Source organism: Amblyraja radiata, chromosome 19 (genome assembly GCF_010909765.2).
Source record: "Amblyraja radiata isolate CabotCenter1 chromosome 19, sAmbRad1.1.pri, whole genome shotgun sequence".
Taxonomy (NCBI): domain Eukaryota; kingdom Metazoa; phylum Chordata; class Chondrichthyes; order Rajiformes; family Rajidae; genus Amblyraja; species Amblyraja radiata.
In genome coordinates this window covers 23018290-23042075 of record NC_045974.1, presented here as the reverse complement: position 1 = coordinate 23042075, position 23786 = coordinate 23018290, and the positions used below count along the sequence as shown (strand labels likewise).

The following is a 23786-nucleotide window of genomic DNA, read 5'->3' as shown; positions in this document are numbered from 1 at the left end:
GCAGTAGAGTTGCTGCCTTACAGTGCCAGAGACCCGGGCTTGATCCTGACTACAGGGGCTGTCTGTACGGAGTTCGTACACTCTCCCTGTGACCGCATGGGTTTCTCCGGGTGTTCCGATTTCCTCCCACATTCCAAAGACGTACAGATTTGTAGGTTAATTGGCTTCTGTAAATTGTCTCTATTGTGTAGGATAGTGCCGGTGTACGGGTTATCACTGGTGGGCGTGTACTCCGTGGGCCGAATGGCCTGTTTCCACGCTGTATCTGCAAAGGCTAAAAGTAAAGTTGGGATACAACTGTAATGGAATGGCCCTGCTTGCAGAACCTACCTGTCCATGTGCCTTGCCCACTCGATTAGACGCTCCCTTCCTTCTGCCAAAATAAGCCGCGCCAGATGCGTCTTGTCCGACCCCGCATGTCTCCTGACTCCCTCCCTCCCTACAGTAACAAGCTGGCTGCCAGCCCTAACCTCCCTCCACCTCCGCTCACCGAACGACGTAACCGTGGGCCTGCCCGAGCGCTCGTCGCTCAGCGGGACTGGGAACCCACCCGAAGGTTTGTTAGGATCGGGAACTCGCTCGAAGGCTCCTTGGGGCCCCACCTGAAGGCTCGTTGGTCAGCCGGGTCGGGAGGGAACTGGAAACATCTGACTCTAGGAGTGGGCCGGGAGGAGGGTGATCCGGGGTAATGTCTCCGGCGCCTTCAAGGTCGGCTGCAGAAGACGCCCCCTGGACACAAAGATGGCCGGGCAAGGAGTGGAGAGGGACGTCGGTTCGCGGGAACTGCTCCCAGTACATCGAGCGCACGGGCCAACTGGACTTTGGATCGTGGCACCAAAAAGGGCGGCGCTCACATGTGTAATATCTGCAAAAGGAATTTAACTGGGCTGGTGCATATGTGAGAAATAAAGTACCATTGAACACTAAACTGGAGCTTAGGAATGGCAGGAGTAGAAGTAGCATTCAGCCTGCGGGCTGCAGTTAATAAGTAACACATTTGGATTGCATCGTGTCCTGACTTAGATCCGGATTCGGTTGTAAAGAAAGTTCCCCCTGGGATCTGTCTGGATGCCAAACAAAAAAATCGCAGTGTTACAAAATGTTTTAAGGGTGCCCTTGCCAGTCGCAGTGCAAAGTGAGTCAGAGCTGGGTGGTGTTTAAATGAATCTGGAGCACGAGGAAGCAAACAGCCTTTCTCAGAATAATGACGAAATGTTTCTGAATGCTGACTCGCTTTAGTCCCTGGGATATGGTTTGAAAACTAAGAATGTAGAATAGTACAGCACAGGAACAGGCCCTTCAGCCCACAATGCCTGTGCTGAACATGATGCCAAGAGAAACTAATCTCCTCTGCCTGCACGTGAACCATATCCCTCCATTCCCTGTCCCATTCACCTCTGTCCCATTGTCTCTGGAACTGATGTGCTACACTGCATAACTAGAGGACATGGGTTTAAGAACCTGTGGGGCAATTTTTTTTTACACCAAGTGTGTATGGAATGAGCTGCCAGAGGAAACTGTTGAGGCAGGTACTATCGCTTTTAAGAAGCATTTAGACAGGTACATGGATAGGACATGTTTAGAAGGATGTGGGCCAAACACAGGCAGGTGGGACTAGTGCTGATGGGGCATGTTGGTCACTGTGGGCAACCTGGGCCGAAGGGCCTGTTTTCATGCTGTATAACTCTAATGTTGAGAACTATAATCTGCACTGTATCATCCCCTTTGTATTTGAGTTTTGACGATTGTATTTCTGCATTATATAATCTAATCTGTTTCGATAGCATGCAAAACAAAGCTTTTCAATGATCCTTGATGCACATGACAATAGTAAATCTAAACCTAACCAAACATGTTTTAAATACCATTATCATATCTGCCTCTTGTCCTGCTCCCACCTCTTTTCCAGCTTCCCCCCGACTACTACAATCAGACTTAAAAACCAGCTCCATTTTTTAATCTATTGTGTACTGAATTTTCAAATCCAATTTCGAATGGAGTTAGAGTCAATGGCCAAATAGGTTGGCATGGACTCTCATTTCACTCCTGCCATTGGGAAGAAGGTAGAGGAGTCAGAAAACTGTAGGTAGACATAAAATGCTGAAATAACTCAGTGGGACAGGCAGCGTGTCTGGAGAGGAATGGGTGACGTTTCGAGTCGAGACCCTTCTTCAGACTGATTCAGTCAGAAAACTGTAACCATCCAGGTACAGGAGCAGCTTCTTCCATACAACTATCAGGCTATTGAACACAAGGAACTCCAACTAAAGTACGAACTACCTTGTAGAAACAAGGAACTGCAGATGCTGGTTTGCACAAAAGAACACAAAGTGCTGGAGTAACTCAGCAGGTCAAACAGCATCGTTGGAGAATATGGATAGGTGACGTTTCGGGTCGAGACCCTTTTTTAGACTGAAGCATCGGACTCCATCAGTCTGAAGAATGGTTCTGACCTGAAACTTCACCTTTCCATGTGCTCCAGCAATGCTGCCTGATCTAGCTGAGTTGCTCCAGCATTTCTTTTATGATCTACCTTGGTTGCACTAGGGACTTCAGGCTTTGTTTTTTTTTATTGCACTATGTTGGGTTTTCTATTTATTTAACTTTTTTTTATGCTCGTTTATTATATGGTCCATTAAATACTGTGTTTACAAACCTGTTGTGCAGCCTCAGGTGAGAATTTCTTGTTCTGTTTCGGTACATATGACATTAAAACACTCTTGACTCTTGATGGACATGGTGGGCTGAAGGGCCTGTATCTGTGCAACGAATTACAATGACATTCAATTACATTCAGGGGCTGGTGTGATAGCCCGTGTGTGTGTGTGGTAGGGACAGGGCTGGGTAGGGTGTCTCACTAGCTAAGGGCGGCATGGTTGGGCAACGGTAAAGTTGCAGCTTTAGAGGGCCAGAGACCCAAGGGAGTAGGGGGGTGATTGCTGGTCAGTGGGCTGAAGGGCCTGTTTCCATGCTGTATCTCTAAACGAAACTAAAATTAAAGCTACTAGAGCCATCCCGTGAGTGTATTGTGCGGTTTGACCCAGCACAGATTACTGCAGAGGCCGCCTGACATGCATTTGATGTCCATGAGATCTGTTTATGTGTTTTGCTGTCATTTTCTGTTTGATGACATTCCAGAAGCTTCTCTTGTTTAAGGGTACAAAAAATGCACGCCTTTTCAAACTTTGATCTGTGTGAATCCTTGCCATCTTTCACTCAATGCACAATTGCTGAAATAATTGATGTGGAAAGCAGCTGTTGTTATATTTACTTGTTTATCATCATTTTTCCTTTGATGTTGCTTTGGCATGAATTTGAGATTTACTGTGGCCAATTAATCTATCATCATATCACTGTGATATGGAAGGAAACCGGAACACTTGGTAGAAGCCCGTGCGATAACAGGGAGAACATGCCAACTCCTCACAGACTGCACGCAAGGGCAGGAGCAAATCTAGGTTCCCAAAGGTGTTCGGCAGCAACAGTAACTGATGCACCACCATATTGCCCATTGACACCACTCTTACCAACGTTGCTTGATGCCATTATATACACAAAGAACTGCAGATGCTGGTTTTACTAACAAAGACACAGAGTAACTCAGGAAGCATCTCTGGAGAACATGGATTGGTGATGTTTCTTGAGTCTGAAGAAGTTTCCTGACCCCAAAAGTCACCTATCCATGTTCTCCAGCGATGCTGCCAGACCTGTTGAGTTACTCCAGGTCAAATATTAGTATATATAATTGTAAGAGCCATAGACAGGGTAGACAGTCAGAACCTTTTTCCCAAAGTGGAAATGTCCAACACTTGAGGGCATAGTTACAGTATAAGGTGAGAGGGGCAAGTATTTTACACAGAGAGTGGTGGGGGCCTGGGTGGGGTGGTGATGGAGGTAAATACGATAGTGGAGTATTAGAAGCTTTAAGATAGGCACTTGGAAGTGCAGGGAATAGAGGGACATGGACTTGTACAGGCAGATGAGATCAGTTTAACTTGGCATGGTGTTGGGCATAACCATTGTGGGCGAAGAACCCGTTCTGTGCCATACTGTTTTGTGCTGTATGCGTTGCCTTGATGACAAGTGCTGCAACTCAAGTGAAGAGTGTTTGTCTGTCAAAAGTACAGGATATGAATTGGAATAATGAAATTCTGCAGCTTTAGATGCAAAAACAATAAAAAATAAATATACAATAAATGATGTTATTCTAAGGAAAATAGATCATGGTAGCACAAAATACCTGTCATTTCCAAATCCAATGTATATCAGCGTGTAGACTCTTGTTCTCCCCACTTCCCTCTGTAAGACACTGCTGGGTGCTGCAGCTGGTAGAGCCACTGCCGCACAGTGCCAAAGACGCAGGTTCAACCCTGACCTCGGGTGTTGTCTGTGTGGAGTTTGCATGTTCTTCCTTTGATTGCATGGGATTCCTCTGGGTACTCTGGATTCCTCCCACACCCCAAAGATGTGCGGGTTTGTAGGTTATCTGTAAAGTTAGATAATAGTGAACTAGTGTGAACGGGTGATCAATGGTTGGCGTGGGCTGAAGGGCCTATTCCCATGCCATATTTCAAGTAGTTCCACCTACCACCACCTAATATTGTGCTATCATTCCAAGATTAGCACTGTGTTATTTACATTTCCCATGGCAAATACTCATATAATCTCATTGAAGTTTTTCGCTGCTGAAATAATAGCTTTAAGCAAACAGTAACGTGAATGGGCAAGAATTATGTGGTGTTTTCTCCTTAAAAGGCCGTGCAATTCAACAGTTCAAAGGCAGTTAATTAACCAGATTAAAACCAATTCATTATTTGTCGGAGATCACAGAATGCCTCCTTTATGCAGGGGCTGTGGGTTGGTTTGGGGGTGGGCTAGGCTTTAGATGTTGACATCTTTTTTAGCATACGTGGGACTTGTTCACGAGATCTACGGTCTGCCTCGATGATTAGCAATGGAGGCCATCACAACTATGAAACCAGAAGGCTTGGCAATCAGCAGGCTGCAGCCACAGGTAGCTTCTGAATGGTGGGGAGGGGCAGGCGGGAGGGGGGGGTTCAATGGTTCGATGGCCCTTTATTTGTCACATACCGAGGTAAAGTAAAATTCCTTTTCATGTACAGTTCAGTACAAGTATCACTCTACATAAGCACTTGGATACATCTTAGATAAGCATCTCAGATACAGTACAAGTTTGAATGTCCGAAGAAGGGTCTCGACCCGAAACGTCACCTATTCCTTCGCTCCATAGACGCTGCCTCACCCGCTGAGTTTCTCCAGCATTTTTTACTACCTTTGATTTTTCCAGCATCTGCAGTTCTTTCTTAAACAGTACAAGTTTAGTTTAGTGATACAGCGTGGAAACAGGCCCTTTGGGCCCGCATGTCCTCGCCAATCAGTGGTTCCCGCACACTATCAAAATCCGACACACCAGGGCCAATTTACAAATGTTACCGAAGCCAATTACAGGCTACAAACCTGTACGTCTTTGGAGTGGGGTCGAAACCGGGAACACCTGTGGAAAACACAGGGAGAACGTACAAACTCCATACCGACAGCACCCGTAGTCAGGATCGATCCCAAGTCTCTGGCACTGTAATGCAGTAACTGCGTCACTGTACCACACCATAAGTGTACAGCTGTAGTGATCAGGTAGCAGTATGGGGTAGATGTTTATTATATTGTTTACCATGTACTATGTTTACATATTCTGTTGTGCTGCTGCAAGTAAGAATTTCATTGTTCTATCTGGGACAAATGACAATAAAGCACTCTTTAGTACACTTGGACAGTATACATAGTCGGCAGTTTTTGGCGTCATTTTCAAGTTCCAGTTGGTGTAAGTGCAGGGTTCTTGACCTGACCTTGAAGGCCCGTTGCCATGGCGGTGTTGCAGGGCCAGTCTCGGCAAGCATAGCCGTGGTGTCCTCCACCGCTGATCGCGGCTGTAGGCCGCTCCCGGTCCACACGCTCAGCCCCTTGGAGCGGCGCCCGGTCCAGCCGAGCCCCACGCTGTTGCAGGGAGGGGTAATTGATTGGACAGTCATGCGGCATGGTTTGGACGCAGCCTGCAGCAGCACGGAGCGGAGGAGCAGCAGTGGAGGACATCGACAACATTGGCCAACCCCCGCAACTCCGTCAGTGGTATTGCCAGGACAATGGGCCTTTATGGCCCAGTTAAGACTTACATTTTTTTTAAATGGGGTCATGGAGCAGTGGGCAGAGCTATTGCTTCATAGCGCCAGAGTCCAAGTTTGATCCTGGCTTCGGGCGCTCTCTGTGTGGAGTTTGCATGTTCTCCCTGTGACAGCGTGGGTTTTCTTTGGGTGCTCCCATGTCCCAAAGACGTGCGTGTTTGTAGGTTAATAGGCCTCTATAAAGTTGCCCATAATGTGTGGGGAGTGAATGGGGAAAGTGGGATAACATAGAACTAATGTGAATGGGTGATCGGTGGACGGCGTGGACTCGTTTGGGCCGAAGGGCCTGTTTCCATGTGTTATCTATAAAACTAAATTAAAAAACTAAAAATTTGGGACGAAGGATACAGGATGGAGCATAAAATGTGGCAACTCTTGTATACTGACTTTTGTACTACGGTTTCATTCTCTTATATTTAGTATGATTGTGCCTGTATGGCAGAATTGTCAGTGAACTGTAGGCAAAACAAGAATTTCACTGTACTTGAGAATAAAGTGCCATTGATCCATTAAAGCCTCTGGAGATCCTGTGATGTGGGATGTCTGCTTTCAACAATGTAATACAGGTACATGCATTCTGTTTGCACTGATGTGTAAATAGTTTAAGTCAATAGTTTAATTGTGCTGACTGTGAATGACCCCTCTGAACCAGTACTTGCTGTGGTTCACTGGCGGCACGGTGGCGCAGCAGTTGAGTTGCTGCCTCACAGCGCCAGAGAACTGGGTTCAATCCTGCCTGTACGGAGTTTGTAGGTTCTCCCTGTGACCGTGTGGGTTTTCTCCGGGTGCACTGGTTTCCCCCCCCCCCCCAACGCTACAAAGACTTGTAGGTTAATTGTCTTCCGTAAATTGTCCCAGCTTTGTAGGATAGTGCCAGTGAACAGGGTGATTGCTGGTGAGGAGCCTGGATGAGGATGTGCGGGGCAATGTTTTTTTTATCCAGAGGGTGGTGAGTGCCAGGAATGCAATGCCAGGGGTGGAGGGGGAGACAGATATGACAATGGTGTTTAACAGACATTTGGATAGGCACATGGATAAGGGGGCAATGGAAGGATAAGGATTATATATAAGACATGAACAGACATTGTGGGCCGTAGGACCTGTTTTTGTGCTGTATTGTTCCACGTTCTATGTTTAGTTTAGTTTAGAGATACAGTGGGGGAACAGGCCCTTTGGCACCGACCAACAATCACCAAGAACCACTGGTTCGATCCCACACACTAGGGATGATTGGCCTACAAACCTGCACCACACCCGGAGAAAACCCACGCGGTCAGGAGGAGAACGTACAAACTCCGTACAGTCAACACCTGTAGTCAGGATCAAATCCGGATCCCTGACGCTGTAAGGCAGCAACTCGACCGCTGCGCCTTACAGTGCCGCAACATTGTTCTAATGCTGAGTACCTCTCTGCACATGCATCAAAAAGCGGTGGATGTTCCACTGGGTTTCTAACGCGTTGCCCTTCTCTTTTACAGACTTTGATAAACATCGTTATTTTCCTGCAGTTCTTTCTGCTCAATATTATTGGAGGACCTATATGCAAGACTGGGAACCCAGTGACTGATGACATAAGACGCATTGATGAGCTGGTGAGTAGCGGAGGCGTTGTGTGAACTCTCCTGACTGTTTCCTACTTTGCAAAGAGGAATTGCATTCGGAAACTTCCCCTTAGAAACTTCCTGAATCTCTTCCCGCACGACAGATTTATTTGTCGCCTCATTATACGCAACAACCATTTAGACTTTGGTGGAGATATACAGCGCAGAAGCAGGTCCTTCGGCCCACCATGTCGGCGCCGACCAACAATCACCCCGCACACTAACACTCTCCTACGTACACTAGGGACAATTTTCAATTTTTATTGAAGCCAATTAATCTACAAACCTGCACGTCTTTAGAAACAGCAGCACCTGGAGAAAACCCATGCAGTCACAGGGAAATTGTACACACTCCGTACAGACAACAACCTTGGTCAGGATTTAACCCAGGTCTCTGGCACTGTAAGGCAGCCACTCTACCGCTGAGCCACCATGTCGCCCATTTAATTTACTCCTTTATGGGATGTGGACGTGGAAAGGATGTTTCCATGCGTGGGAGAGTCTAGGACCAGAGGGCACAGCCTCAGTGTAAAAGGACATACCTTTAGAAGGGAGATGAGTAGGAATTTCTCCATCCAGAGGGTGGTGAATCTGTGGAATTCCAAGGGTCCCTGGCGCAGTAAGGCAGCTACACTACCGCTGTGTCACTGTGCTGCCGAGTGTTCTGAGACTTTACCTTTGGGAAAGCCGATGTGGCTTCTCTAGGACAGGACCAGCGAGGGACTGGGGGTCACATTCAGGTGGAACATTGTCAGCCTCTTCAAATGGGACATGAAGGGCAAAGATCTAATCTGGTAGAAATAAGTAATTGCCGGAGATTGCCCCCAATTTCAGCTGAGAGCCCGTGATATATCCGAGGCTGAGGAGAGACTTGATAGAAGTATACAAAATTATGAGAGGAATAGATAGGGTAGACAGTCAGCACCTTTCTCACCAGGGTGGAAATGACCAACACTAGAGGGCATAGCTTTAAGGTGAGAGGGGAAAAGTTTAAAGGTGATGTGCGGGGCAAGTTTTTTTTACACACACAAAGTGGTGGGTGCCTGGAACGTGCGGCAGGGGTGGTGGTGGAGGCAGATACGATCGTGCCATTTAGGAGGCTTTTGGATTGGCACGTGGAAGTGCAGGGAGTAGACAGATATGGATCAGTTACAGGCAGATGGGATCAATTTAACTTGGCATCATGTTCAGTACAAACATTGTGGGCCGAAGGGCCAGCTCCGTGCTGTGCTTTGTTCCATTCTTTGTTCTATGCATTGCTATGATGACAAGGTGTGAGGGGGAAAGTTCTTCACTCAGAGAGTGATGGGGGACCTGGAACGTGCTGCCAGGGGTAATGGTGGTGGAGGCAGATACGACAGTAGTGTTTAAGGGACTTTTGAATAGGCACGTGGAAGTGCAGGGAATAGAGGGCTATGGATCATGATGAGATCAGTTTGACTTGGCACCATGTACAGGATGGAACTGCAGATGCTGGTTTATACTGAAGATAGACACAAAGTGCTGGAGTAACTTGGGCTAAGTGTTCGGCTGGCAACCGGAAGGTAGCCGGTTCGAATCCCGCTTGGAGTGCATACTGTCGTTGTGTCCTTGGGCAAGACACTTCACCCACCTTTGCCTGTGAGTGAATGTGTGTGAGTGATTGGTGGTGGTCGGAGGGGCCGTAGGCGCAGATTGGCAGCCACGCTTCCGTCAGTCTGCTCCAGGGCAGCTGTGGCTACAGAAGTAGCTTACCACCACCGAGTGTGACTGAGGAGTGAATGAATAATGCGATGTAAAGCGCCTTGAGTATTAGAAAGGCGCTATATAAATCCCATCCATTATTATTATTATTAACTCAGCAAGTCAGGCAGCATCTCTGGAGAAAAAGGATAGGTGACGTTTCGGGTCGGAACCCTTCCTCAGGCTGGCGTTTTAACTTGGCTTCATGTTCGGCACAAACACTGTGGGCCGAAGTGCCTGTTCGTGTGCTGTATGCTTTATGTCCTATATTCAAGGCCTGTCACAGTCGGCTGGCATCCACTTGATTGAAATGAGCCTCTAGCTTGTTCTCATATTCGCTCTGCCCTCCCCCAGTAGCCCTATGGACATCATACTCGGCCTTCTAGTACAGGACAAGGTCATCCTTTCATTGCCATGTGTACCGAGGTACAGTGAAAAGCCTTTGTGTTGCGTGCAATCCTGTCAGCAAAAAGCCTACACATGATTACAATCAAGCCGTCCACAGTGTACGGATACAGGATAAAGGGAATAACGTTTAGTGCAAGATAAAGTCCAGTAAAGTCCGATTAAAAATAGTCCGAGGGTTTCGAGTGAGATAGATGGTAGGTCAGGGCCACCTTCTAGTTGGTGATAGGATGGTTCAATTGCCTGATAACAGCTGGGAAGAAACTGTCCCTGAATCTGGAGGTGTGCGTTTTCACACTTCTGTAATTCTGGCCTGTTGGGAGGGGTGAAGAAGGAATGACCGGGGTGAGACTGGTCCTTGATTCTGCTGCTGGCCTCGCCGAGGCAGCGGAACTGTTGACAGCGACATAGGGGGAATACAGTAGGATCGGAGTAGGATCAGAGGATTACTGTGGTTGATGGTCAGCATGACCGCGGTGGGCCGAACGGCCTGTTTCTCTGCTTTATGACTCTGGCCGTAAAACTAGCTCACAAAATACTGGAAGAGAAATATAAATCTGAAACATAAGAGGGCAAACAGTGGATGGATAAAGAAGTCAGCATTCTAAAAATCTCAATCATTAATTCTGTCTGAAATAAAACAGAAAAACTGGAAACATTTGATGGATTAGGGGGAGTGCGAGAAACAGCAGGCACAAATATTTCAGGTCCTTGCTCCTTTCCGCCTGGTGTTCGTGACTGACGTGCTGTGAGGTAGCAGTGTTTCCTTTTACATGTAAATGTTCTTCCACCGATCTTGGCTGTGTGCATTTTAAACAGTTGTCGCACTTAAAGGGAAATGCATGCGCCTGCAAACTGCAGGAAGAGCACTTCATATTCCGCATAGGGTAGCTTACAACTCAAATGTATGAATGTTGAATTCTCCAATTTTAGGTAACAAATTCTCCCCCCCCCCTCCACCCCCCCCCCCCCCCCCCCCCTCTCCCTCCTCCCTGTTCCCCACCCGGATGTGCAAACAATTCTCCCACCACTTGCACCCCCCCACCTTCCCACTTCCTCTCCCGTCTCCTTCCTCCTATATCCTTCTGTCTGACATTACATTTCACTCCTCCTTTATCTAAGTCTTTTGTCACCTTTACACCTCTAGCCAGTGTCCACCCATCTGCCTTCCACCCCCCACCAGTCCCTCACCAGTATCCACCTATCACTTGCCAGACTTTGTCCTGTTGCATCTCTTTTTTCCAGCTTGTCCCCCCCCCCCCCCCCCCACTTCTATAATCAGGCTGAAGAAGCTATAATCAGTCTGACCCTATCCATGTCTTTGAGAGATTTAGTTTAATTTAATCTGGTTTGGTTTGATTCCGTTTAGTTTGGTTTAATTTAGTTTGGTTTAGATATACAGCATGGAAACAGGCCCTTCGGCCCACCAAGTCCATGCCAAACATCGATCACCCGTTCGCACTAGTACCATGTTATTCCACTTTCTCATCCACTCCCTACACACACTAGGGGCGATTTACAGAGGCCAGTTCACCTACAAACCTGCACATCGTTGAGATGTGGGAGGAAACCGTAGCCACCAGAGAAAACGCACATGGTCACAGGGAGAACGTACAAACTCCGCACAGACAGCTCCCTCAGTCAGGTTCGAACTGGGTCTCTGGTGCTGCAAGGCAGCAACTCCACCACTGCGCCACTGTGCTGCCCTTCTGTGAATGGACTCAGCATCAACTGTGCAGTAAAGGACTAGCCTCTGTAAGAGAATTGATGCCTTTCTGGCCAGGTATTCAGATGATGCGGAGATAGGTGGAGGGCCAGGTCGTGTGGAGGAAGCAAGGATTCTGCAGAAGGACTTGGACAGTTTGGGAAAGTGGGCAAAGAAGTGGCAAATGGAATATGCGGCACGTCAGTGCAGCGGTAGAGTTGCTGCCGCACAACTCCAGAGACCCGGGTTTGATCCTGACTATGGGTGCTTGTCTGTGAGTAGTTATAAGGCACTGTTGTGGCCACATTTAGATTATTGTGAGCAGTCCTGGGCCCAATATCTGAGGAAGGACGTGCTGGCGTTGGAAAGGGTTCAGAGGAGGTTTGCAAGAATGATCCAAGGGATGATTGGGTTAACGTATGATGAACATTCGACGGTTCTGAGCCTGTACTCTCTGGAGTTTAGAAGTTTGAGGTGGTACCTCATTGAAACTTACTGGATAATGAAAGGTCTAGATAGAGTGGCCGTGGAAAGGATGTTTCCAATAATAAGAGAGTCCAGAACCAGAGGGCACAGCCTCAGAATAAAAGGACGTACCTTTAGAAAGGAGATGGGGAAGAATTTATTTAGCCAGAGGATGGTGAATCTGTGGAATTCATTGCCAAAGACGGCTGTGGAGGCCAAGTCAATGGGTATTTTTAAAGCGGAGATGAACTGATTCTTGATTAGTAAGGGCATCAAAGGTTCCGGGGAGAAGGCAGAAGAATGGGGTTGAGAGTGAAATTCAACAAAAAAAAACAAAACAAAAACAAAATAAAATGCAACTTCTCACTGACGCTCGTTACACATGACAATGATAATAAACTAAACTAAATACATCGAGGCGTAGAGCTGTACAGCATGGAAACAGGCCCTTCAGCCCAACTCGTCCATGCCAGCACATTACCCTCCAAACCTTAGTAGAAATAGGGAACTGCAGATGCTGGTTGTCAAAATCTAAAACGAAGATCTGTAGATACTAAAGATTCTTCAGTTGGAGGAAGGGTCCTGGCCCGAAACGTCACCTATCCATGTCCTCCAGAAACTCTGCCTGACCCGCTGAGTTACTCCAGCAACTTGCATCAATTTTTTGCCCCCCAAACCTTTCCTATCAATATACTTTGTCTGTCCCCACCTTTCTTTCCCAGCTCCTCTGTGTGTGTCTCCCCCCCCCCCCCCCCCCCCCCCCCTCCACCTCCCTACCACTTCATGAGGGGAATAGATAGGGTAAATGCACAGTCTTTTACCCACCATAAGGAAATCAAGAATAAGAGGACAAATATCTAAGGTGCGAGTGGCAAGATTGTATACAAACCCTAGGGGCAACATTTTCAACTCAGAGGTTGGTGGGTATATGTAATGAGTTGCCAGCTGAAGTAGTTGAGACAGATACCATAACTGCATGTAAAAGACACTTGGACAGGTACATGGATAGAAAAGGTTTAGATGGATATGGGCCAAGCACGGGCAAATGGGACTATCATAGATGGGGTATCTTGGTCAGCATCGATGAGTTGGGCCTTGATCGGGTGGATGCACCGAGGATGTTCCCAATGATCGGGGAAACTAGAACTAGGGGACATAGTTGCAGAATAAGGGGGGGCTCTTTTAAAACTGAGATGAGGAAGAACTTCTTCACCCAGAGGGTGGTTAATTTATGGAATTCACTGCCCCAGGGAGCAGTGGAAGCAGAAACGTTAAATATATTTAAGTCTAAAATAGATGGTTTTTTAGCTGCCAAGGGGATAAGGGGCTACGGGGAGAGGGCAGGGATATGGACCTAGGTATGGTTAGTATAGTAAGACCTGAGTGATCTCCTGGACAAGTGTCGATCGCCTGGATTGGGGTCGGAGAGGAATTTCCCGGATTTTTTTCCCGAATTGGACCTGGGTTTTTATCCGTTTTTTTGCCTCCCCCAGGAGATCACGAGGTTCTTGGGGTGGAGAGGGGTGATAGTGGTATAAAGGGGAGGGTAGTGTCTTGTGTTCTGTGTCTTGTGTCTACTGTTTGTGGGTAAGTGTGTCTGTTTAGTGTTCAGCCATGAGCGAATGGCGGTGCGGGCTCGACGGACCTGGTGGTCTACTCTCGCACCTACTTTCTATGTTTCTATGTTTCTATGTTTTAAGAGCTGGTTTCTGTGCTGTACGACTCTATGACTCTACTTGTCTAAGTGTATTTTACACATAAAACACACAAAAGCAGACAACTTTAAACTGCTTTCTGTAGGAAAAAAATCTGATCACGTTTTCCAAATAGTTTAACACTTCAATTTGTAGAAAATGTCCCTGCGGGTACAGAATAAACACTATATCAATAACTTTCTACATTGTTTTTGGCAAAATGTCAGATATTTTTCTTTCACTCAAGTTTTTAACTTTCCTTTTCTTTTAGGTTGGGAACTTGCCGAGTGATTATAAAATCCAGATAAGATATATTTCTAAAGTCTCTAATGTGGTATGTACAGCATTGTATTTGTTGACTTTAAAAAGTTGCATTCATCTGGTTTTCAAAGATGTGGTTTCAGAAATGATTTGTCATATCACAAATCATCCGAATAGTTTTTGAATGGGAAAAAACTCCCATTCCTCGGGCAAAATTATCTTCATCAGTTCCCTTCTAGTACTTTTACCAATTATTCTACATTTATGCCCGCCACTACCATACCCCGTCCCTCACCGCCCTAGTTGTTGCCCTCTCTGCTAAAACAATTTACCACAACGATGCCTGGATTAGCGGGTATTATCTATAGGGAGAGTATTCAAGAAGGAACTGCACATGCTGAAAAATCAAAGGTAGACAAAAATGCTGGAGAAACTCAGCAGGTGCGGCAGCATCTATGGAGCGAAGGAAATAGGCAACGTTTCGGGCCGAAACGTTGCCTATTTCCTTCGCTCCATAGATGCTGCCGCACCCGCTGAGTATCTATAGGGAGAGGTTGGACAGACTTGGATTGTTTTCCCTGGAAGGTTGGAGATTGCGGGGAGAGCTGATAGAAATATGTTAAAGAATGGCAGGTATAGATAAGATAGATGGTCAGAACCTTTTTTTCCTCAGGGTGGAAATATCAAATACTAGAGGATACAGCTTTAAGGTGAGAGGGGTCTAGTTTAAAGATGTACAGGACCTGTTTATTGCACAGAAAGAGGTGGGTGCCTGGAAAGTGCTGCTGGGGGTGGTGGTTGAGGCCGAGACGCACAGTAAAATTCTTTCTTTTTGCATACAGTTCAGTAAAGTATTGACATACCTAAGCACAATTCTTGTGTACAGAAATAATTTACTGAGACCGCATATAAAAAACGCCCAAAATGTATATAAATGTTTTAAAAATTGTTTGTAAAAAGGACTATAGTACGAAAGTATCTTGCATAGTTTAAACATAACCTGCCTAATCCTGTATTCTGTGCCTTTTCTGATCAAAGTTGGTGCCTTTTAGTTCTCGTTAAGATATACCCGTGACTGCATGACAACTGAATGGTTGCCATGGCAACCACACACAAAATGATGACCCCATTCTAGCATTAGCAGCGTTTTCTGCGCCATCTATCACATGATCCACCCCCACCCCCCCCAATCTCCTTATCCAGGAATATATTATCTCCTTATAGGGTATATTAAATTCCAAGGTTAGACGCAGCATTAAATTATTTCTTGCACAATGTTCTTTTCCTGAGGCAAGGAGTGATGTTCATTCACGCTTTCTTTAGAGATTGACAGGAAGCAGGTGTGCAAGAAATTTTAATTTTGCAAGGCGCATGATTCCATCACCGTGATCATTTTTGGTATCTGTGTTACAGTCACTTGGGCAAGTACATGGACATGAGAGGTTTGGAGAGATATGGGCTCTAAGCAGATACTATAATAGCATTTGGACAGGTACAGGACAGATAGAAAAGGTTTAGAGGGATATCGGCCAAACACGGGCATATTGGACCAGCTTGGACGGGGCACCTTGGTCATCATGGAGGAATGGGAGTGAAGTGCAACTGTTGCTGTGTTGTATGAGTCGAAGACTCTATGAATTATGGGCTATGGGGTGGAGGTTCAGAAGAGATGTTGGGCAGATCAGCGATGATGCCATTAAATTGCAGAGTAGACTGGAGGGGCTGAATGGCCTGCTCCTGCTCCTGTCTTCTTCTCTTCCGCCTACTGCCTCCCCTATCTCCCCAATGAGTGCTCTTAGTTTGCAACATAGCAAAAATACTCTGACCCTGAATCTATCACAAGTCAGCAGTGTTTAATTGTCATATGTACCGAAATGGAACAATTACATTCTTACTTGCAGAACCACAAGAGCTCTGTAGACATTGAACTCCTAGATAACACATTAAACAAAAGAAAGTTCAATAAATTAAAAATGAAGTATCGCCAAAGGATAGTAACGCATAACAATGGAGGAAAACTGAAATAACATTGCAACGTTCAAGCTTGATACTGATTGCAGGACAAGATATTAACATATTTTTTTTATTGTGATCTAACACAAATGAATAGAGTCAGACCATTCCAAAAATTGGGTAGAAATCGAAGATAGACACAAAATGCTGGAGTAACTCAGCGGGACAGGCAGCATCTCTGGAGAGAAGGAATCGAGACCCTTCAGTCTGAAGAAGTCGAGACCCTTCTTCAATCTGAAGAAGGGTCTCGACCCGAAACGTCACCCATTCCTTCTCTCCAGAGATGCTGCCTGTCCCGCTGAGTTACTCCAGCATTTTGTGTCCATCCAAAAATTATTGTCTTCGGATCACTGGCAAATGAGTGAAGTGGATGCCAAGGTCTGCCATGACCTGACTGAGTGGCAGTGAGTTAAAGTGACCTGTCCTGCACTTTCTTTGTATGTTTATGTGGCATGGATAAAGTGCAGGGATTTACAAGGGTGTTGAGGGCCTGAGCTATAGGGCGAGATTAGGAAGGCTCGGACTTTATTCCTTGGAGAGCAGGAATCTGAGGGTCGATCTTATCGACGTGTACAAAATCACGACAGGAATAGATGGAGTGAGCGCGCATTTTTTTAAAACCCGGGACAAGGCAATCAAGAATCATTTAAGATGTTTGTTTAAGGTGAGAGGGGGAAACATTTAATAACAACCTGAGGGGCAACTTTTCCACCGAGTAGATGGTGGGTTATATGGAATGAGCTGTCAGAGGAGGTAGTTGAATATAATAACGAAATTTAAAAAATCTTTGCACAGATCCATGGTTGGAAAGATAAAGAGCTATATGGGTCAAACATAGGCAGATGGGACTAGCTTAGATAGGATGGAGTTTAATCCGAGCAAGTGTGGGGTGTTGCACTTTGGGAGGTCGAACATAAGGAGAACATATAAAATTATCAGCAAGACCCTTAATAGCACTGATGTATCGAGTCCATAACTCCCTGAAAGTGGCAACACTGGTAGATCGAAAAAGAAGCTATCTGGTATGCTCGCCTTCATGCCATCATTCATTATAACCGCACCATTCTTTTAAATCTTTATTTCAACAGCAGCATTCTTCTACTCTAATTATGCTATTCCCTTTATCAGTATAGTCCTCTCACCAGCTAGAATACGGTCCAGACCCCCCATCTACTGCATTGGAGACCTTCGATCTATCTATGATTGGTCTTTTGTCGGCCTTCTATGTGATATAGAGTCACAAAATCATAGTGTGGAAACAGGCCCTTCGGCCCAACTTGCCCAAAACTACCAACATGCCCCTTCTACACTAGTCCAATCTTTCCCATCCAAGTACCTGTCTAAAAGCTTTTTAAAAGTTGTGACAGTCCTGCACTAAATGTTGTCCCTTTTATCCTGTAACTATGCACTGTGGACGACTTGATTGTAATCATGTATAGTATTTGTCGCTGAATGGATAGCACGCAACAAAAAGCTTTTCACTGTGCATGTGACAATAATAAACAAAACTTGGATAATTTCTTCAATCATATTTCTCCCCTACAGACTGATACATGTTGGCTTCATCTAACAGTGCCTGAAATGTCCTTCAGCTTGGATGCTCTTTCAGAAAAGTTTGCCAAGAATTCGTCCAATTATTTAATTATCGAGAATCTCCACCGGATTCTGCATGGCATTCACAACTGTCTGTCTGAGGATGGGAAGGTAAGGTGGCTCTGTTGGTCTAATGTCTGCTATCCATGAGCAGAGGGTGGTCTCGGTGGATGAGTGGTCATAAGGAATAGTAGAATTAGGCTGTTCGGCCCATCAAGTCTACTCCGCCATTCAATCATGACTGATCTATCTCCCTCCTAACCCCATTCTCCTGCCTTCTCCACAAAACCTCTGACACCTGTACAAATCAAGAATCTATCTATCTCTGCCTTAAAAATATCCACTGACAGCCTCTACAGCCTTCTGTGGCAAAGAATTCTATAGATTCATCACCCTCTGACTAAATAAATTTCTCCTCGTCTCCTTCGTAAAAGAACGTCCTTTAATTCTGAGGCTATGACCTCTAGTTCTAAACTCTCCCAAATGAAAACATCGGTTGGGTGATTGAGTTCGAAAATTGCCTGTGTTTTATTTTATAACCCGCTTTAATCACCTATTACAGATTGCGTTATAATGGCCTGGTTACCGAGTCCAAAAACATGCAGGTTTGCAGGTTAATTGGCTTCTGTAAATTGTCATTAATGTGTTGGATAGAACTAGTGTATGAGTGGTCATCGGTCTTTTAGACTTTGAGATACACTGCGGACACAGGCCCTTTGGCCCACTTCTCCTGCACACCTACGTGCCTACAATTTAGACTTAAAAAGTGCTAGAGAAACATTTTTCTCCAATATCATTAACAACAACACTAATAAGGCAAAAACCCTATTTGCAACTGTTGACAGACTGACCAACCCCCCAACACAATTACCACCTGAACTCCATTCCACGCAGAAATGCAATGAGTTTGCATTATTCTATACAGATAAAATTGAAGGCATCAGACGTGCCATCAATATCACCGCTTCAAACAAAAATGTTGGATCACCACCCTGTCTAGGCAAAGGTAACGTGGCAATGATGACATGCTTTAATGTCATAGACTCTAAAACTCTTGTGGAAACGGTGACACAACTAAGGCCATCCACCTGCTGCCTTGATGCTTTACCTACCAACTTCTTTAAGAATGTTTTTGACTGCCTAGCAATAGACATACTGCAAATAGTTAACAGCTCTCTTCAATCAGGCAATTTCCCAAAAGCCTTGAAAACTGCAGTTATTAAACCTCTTTTAAAAAAGCGGAGCCTAGATGCCTCTATTATTAACAACTATAGACCAATATCAAACCTATCTTTCATAAGTAAAATCATTGAGAAAGTTGTCCTCCAGCAACTTAATCACTTCCTGGCTTCAACTGGCTGCTACGACAACTTCCAGTCAGGATTTCGACCTCTTCATAGCACCGAGACCGCTCTTATTAAAGTTGTAAACGACATCCGTCTTAACACAGACTCTGGCAAAGTTTCAATATTAATGCTATTAGACCTCAGTGCTGCATTCGACACTGTTGATCACTCAATACTTTTGGACAGGTTGGAAAAATGGGTGGGGCTCTCAGGCACAGTCTTAAGTTGGTTCAGGTCATATTTACAAGATAGGAACTATTTTGTTTCCATTGGCGACTTTGTATCAGAACCAACCAACGTGATGTGTGGAGTACCGCAAGGTTCGATCTTAGGGCCCTCTTTATTCAACATCTACATGCTCCCACTAGGGCAAATCATGCGAAATAATAATATTGACCACCACTGCTATGCCGATGACACTCAAATCTATGTAGCGCTATCACCAAATGACTATCGCCCCATAGATCTGTTGTGCCAGTGCATTGAGCAAGTCAAAGACTGGATGTGCCAAAATTTTCTCCAACTAAATAAGGACAAAACGGAGATAATTGTTTTTGGTGCTAAAAAAGAAAGGCTTAAAGTAACCCAACACCTTCACTCTCTGTCCCTGAAAACTTCAAACAAAGCCAGAAATCTTGGGGTCATTATGGATTCAGATTTAAATTTCGACAGTCACATCAAATCAGTAACAAAATCGGCCTACTATCACCTCAAAAACATAGCAAGATTAAGAGGACTCATGTCAGCTCAAGACTTAGAAAAACTTGTACATGCCTTTATTAATAGTAGGCTAGATTATTGTAACGGTCTCCTTGCAGGTCTTCCAAAAAAAAACTGTCAGGCAGCTACAGCTTGTTCAGAACGCTGTTGCTAGAGTTCTAACAAAGACCAAAAAATTTGAGCATATTACACCAATTCTTAAATCCTTACATTGGCTCCCTGTATGTCAGAGAATTGATTTTAAAATCCTGCTGCTCACCTATAAATCACTACATGGTTTAGGGCCAAAGTATATCACTGACATGCTTCCACTATATAAGCCTTCTAGACCGCTAAGATCTTCTGAAACCAATCTGCTAGTGATTCCCAGAGTAAATACAAAACATGGGAAAGCAGGATTTAGTTACTATGCAACAAATAGCTGGAATAAACTTCCTGAAGATTTAAGACTTGCCTCAACTTTGACCACTTTTAAAACAAGACTGAAAACTTTTATGTTTACTTTAGCTTTCAGCTAAATCTTAACTACATTGCACTTTTAACTTTTGCACTTTTTATAATGCATTTTTAATTTTGCTTTTCTTTTCTTTTAGTTCTTCTATTTTATTTCATTTTATTATTTCATTTATTGTATGACATGTTTTTATGTGAAGCACTTTGAGTCTGCCTCGTGTATGAAATGTGCTATATAAATAAAGTTGCCTTGCCTTGCCTTGCCTACTTTAAACTCTGCCCCATCTCATCTTTAAACTTTAGATATATAGTGCAGGAACAGGCCTTTCAGCCCACTGAGTCCGCGCTGACCAGCGATCACCCCGTACCCAAGCACTATCCCACACACTAGGGACAATTTACAATTTTATTAAAACCAATAAACCTACAAACCTGCATGTCTTTTGGAGTGTGGGAGGAAACCAGAGCACCTGGAGAAAACCCACACGGTCACAGGGTGGGCAAACTCCGTACAGACAGGACCCGTAGTCGGGATCAAACTCGTGTTTCTGGCACTGTAAGGCAGCAACTCTACCGCTGCGCCACTGTGCCGTGTCGTCGTTGCGGTCACGGTGGTCCGAAGAGCCTTTTTCCACGCTGTATCTCTAAAACTAAAACTGCACCTGATAATTAATTGATTATCGGTTATATTGATATTGATTTGTTCTGTTGTTGCATTTAAGGTGCCTGTAAAGTTCTATCAAGTATTAGGTATATAAAGTTATAAGAGGCGTAGATAGGGTAGACAGTCAAACCCTTTTCCCCCAGGGTGGAAATGTCAAGGACTAAAGGGTGTAGCTTTATGGTGAGAGGGATAAAGTTTAAAGGAGATGTGCGTTGCAGGTTTTTCACACAGTGGGAGATGGGTGCCTGAAGCGTGCTGCTGGGGGAGCATTGAAGATAGGCAGGAAACGAAAGGATATGGCAGAATGGAAAGATAAGGCAGAGTAGATTCGTTTAACGGCACCATGTTCGGCCAGGTCATTATGGACGGGCTGAAGGGCCTGTTCCTATGCTGTTCTAAATTCTATTTAAGGATTTCATTGCTCTGTTCCTGGTGCATATGAGACTTACATACTCTTCACTCTTGATTCCTCATCCCTGGTCGCGTACTCCTGCTCCCCTCTCCCTGCTACTGCGGCAAGAAGAATGGAAGAGCAACTCAGGAAAGGGCATAGCTCAGGCTGCCTAACATGGGGCGTCCACCACAAAGTGCAGGGACACATTCACATTTCAAGAGAGTTAGATTTAACTCTAAAGAGTTAAAGGAAGTTAAAGGAAGAGTTAAAGAGTTTGGGTCTCCTCCATTGCCAGAGTGAGCAACAGCGGAAATTGGAGGAACAGCACCTCATATTCCGTCTGGGGTCCTTGCGTCCTTATGGCATCAACATTGAATTCTCCCAATTTGGCTAGCCCGTGCTGTCGCCTCCCCTTCCTTCACCCTCTAGCTGTCTCCTCCCACCCTCCCATCCGCCCGCCCTCGGGCTCCTCCTCCTCTCCCCTTTTTCCTTCTTTCTTTCCCCACCCCCCATCAGTCTGAAGAAGGGTTTCGGCCCGAAACGTCGCCTATTTCCTTCGCTCCATAGATGCTGCTGCACCCGCTGAGTTTCCCCAGCAATTTTGTGTACCTAAGGAATCAAGGGATAAGGGGGAAAAAGCAGGAATGGGGTACTGATTTTAGATGATCAACCATGATCATATTGAATGGTGGTGCTATCTCGAAGGGCCAAATGACCTACTCCTGCACCTATTTTTCTATGTTTCTATGAATAATGTTTTACAAAATGAAAGTTGTATCCGAGCGCATTGAAGGGAGGGCTAATTAATTTTCTTGTTGCGTCTATGCAGGATTACGTGGATGAATCTGAATTCAATTGTGAAAAATCCGACCTGGTGCCTAAGCAATACTTTACTTACTTCAACGAAATTATTAGCGCCTTCCAGTCTGCAGGGGACAGCAGCCCTTGTGACTCTGAAGTGGTCTGCAGGATGGAAGGGCCAGACACAGGTAGGCATTGAGGTGTTCCACTGGCATGGCGGATCTTGTCTGAAGCTCAGTGTGGGAGATGTTGGTAGTCCTGACTGCTGACAGACTTGCGAAGATGTACAGAGCAGTAAAAAGGCCATTTGGCCCATCGTGGGTATGTTGAGCAATTTCAAGATCCAAAGTATTGTAGATTGCAGCTATGGTCCAAAACCTACCGGATAATGAAAGGCGGCACAGTGGCTGAGTGGTAGAGCCACTGCCTCACAGCGCCAGAGACCCGGGTTCGATCCTGGCTATGAATGCTGTCTTCATCGGAGTTTGTACGTTCTCCCTGTGACCGCCTGGGTTCCCTATGGGTGCTCCAGTTTCCTCCCACATTCCAAAAGACGTGCAAGTTTTAACCAAGCCGAGATAGAGAGAATGTGGAGAGGATGGTTCCAGCAGTGGGTTCGTCTAGGACCAGAGGGCACAGCCTCGGAATAAAAGGGTGTACAAGGATTAAGACTGGAGATGAGGAGGAATTTCTTTAGCCAAAGGGTGGTGAATCTGTAGCATTCATTGTCACAGACTGTGGTGATAGCCATCATTGGGTATGTTTAAAGGGGAGATTGATAGGTTCTTGATTAGGAAAGGTGTCAAAGGTTACGGGGAGAAAGTTGGAGAATGGAGTTGAAAGGGAAAAGTAGATCAGCCATGATTGAATGGTGGAATAGACTCTGGACTGAATGGCCTAGTTCTGCTCCTATCTCTTTTGATCTTATGGTGCAGCTGTAAAACAAAGCAAATTCCAAGTGTCCTCTCTGATACTTCTCTCAATTGCTTTAAATCCAAGTCTAGTTATCGAGCTCCACATAGGGAAATGAATCAGGGAGTTTTAGACTTTTAGAGTTATGGTGTGGAAAGAGGTTGTTCGGCCCACCTAGTCCGGGCTGCCCAGCAATCACCCCACACACTAGCTCTATCCTACACACTAGGGACAATTTTACAGTTTTACCAAAATCAATTAACCTACAAACATGTACGTCTTTGGAGTGTAGCGAAAAACCAGAACACCTGTAGAAAACCCACGCGGTCACGGGGAGAACGTACAAACTCTGTACAGACAGCACCCTTAGTCAGGATCGCACCCAGGTCTCTGGTGCTGTAAAGCAGCAACTCTACTGCTGAGCCACTGTGCCCCCCAAGTTGTACAGTATGTACAGTAAACGTTTGGTTTGGTTTGGAGATACAGTGCGGAAACAGGTAGTTCGGCCCACCAAGTCCATGCCGACCAGTGATCATCCCGTACACTGGTTTTACCCTACATACGAGCGACAATTTACTGAGTGGCCAGTTGGCCTACCGAGCTGTGGGGCATGGGAGGAATCCAAAGCGCCCGGAGGAAACCCATGTGGCCACCAGGAAGCCACAGGGATGTGTGATGTGGACAATAATGGAGGTCAGGATTGAACCCGACGCTCTGCACCACTGTGTCACCCAGGTGTCGGCCATCTTCCTGTCCACTCTGTCCAAACCCTTCATAACTTTATACGGCTTTAAATCTACCCTTGGTCTCCCCGCTTCCAAAGAAGACAGTCTAAGCCCA

At 45.5% G+C, this 23786-nt stretch overlaps 1 protein-coding gene across 2 annotated transcripts in view; it reads left to right on the top strand.

Annotated features, from left to right (window-relative positions):
- Positions 1-23786, top strand: part of LOC116984001 (kit ligand-like) — a 66495-nt gene that overhangs the window by 16922 nt on the left and 25787 nt on the right. For both annotated transcript variants that reach the window (XM_033038024.1, XM_033038022.1), the window contains exons 2-5: positions 7676-7789; positions 14061-14123; positions 17609-17767; positions 22063-22222. In XM_033038024.1, the coding sequence (XP_032893915.1) occupies positions 7676-7789; positions 14061-14123; positions 17609-17767; positions 22063-22222 (496 nt within the window). The remainder of the gene's footprint in view (positions 1-7675; positions 7790-14060; positions 14124-17608; positions 17768-22062; positions 22223-23786) is intronic.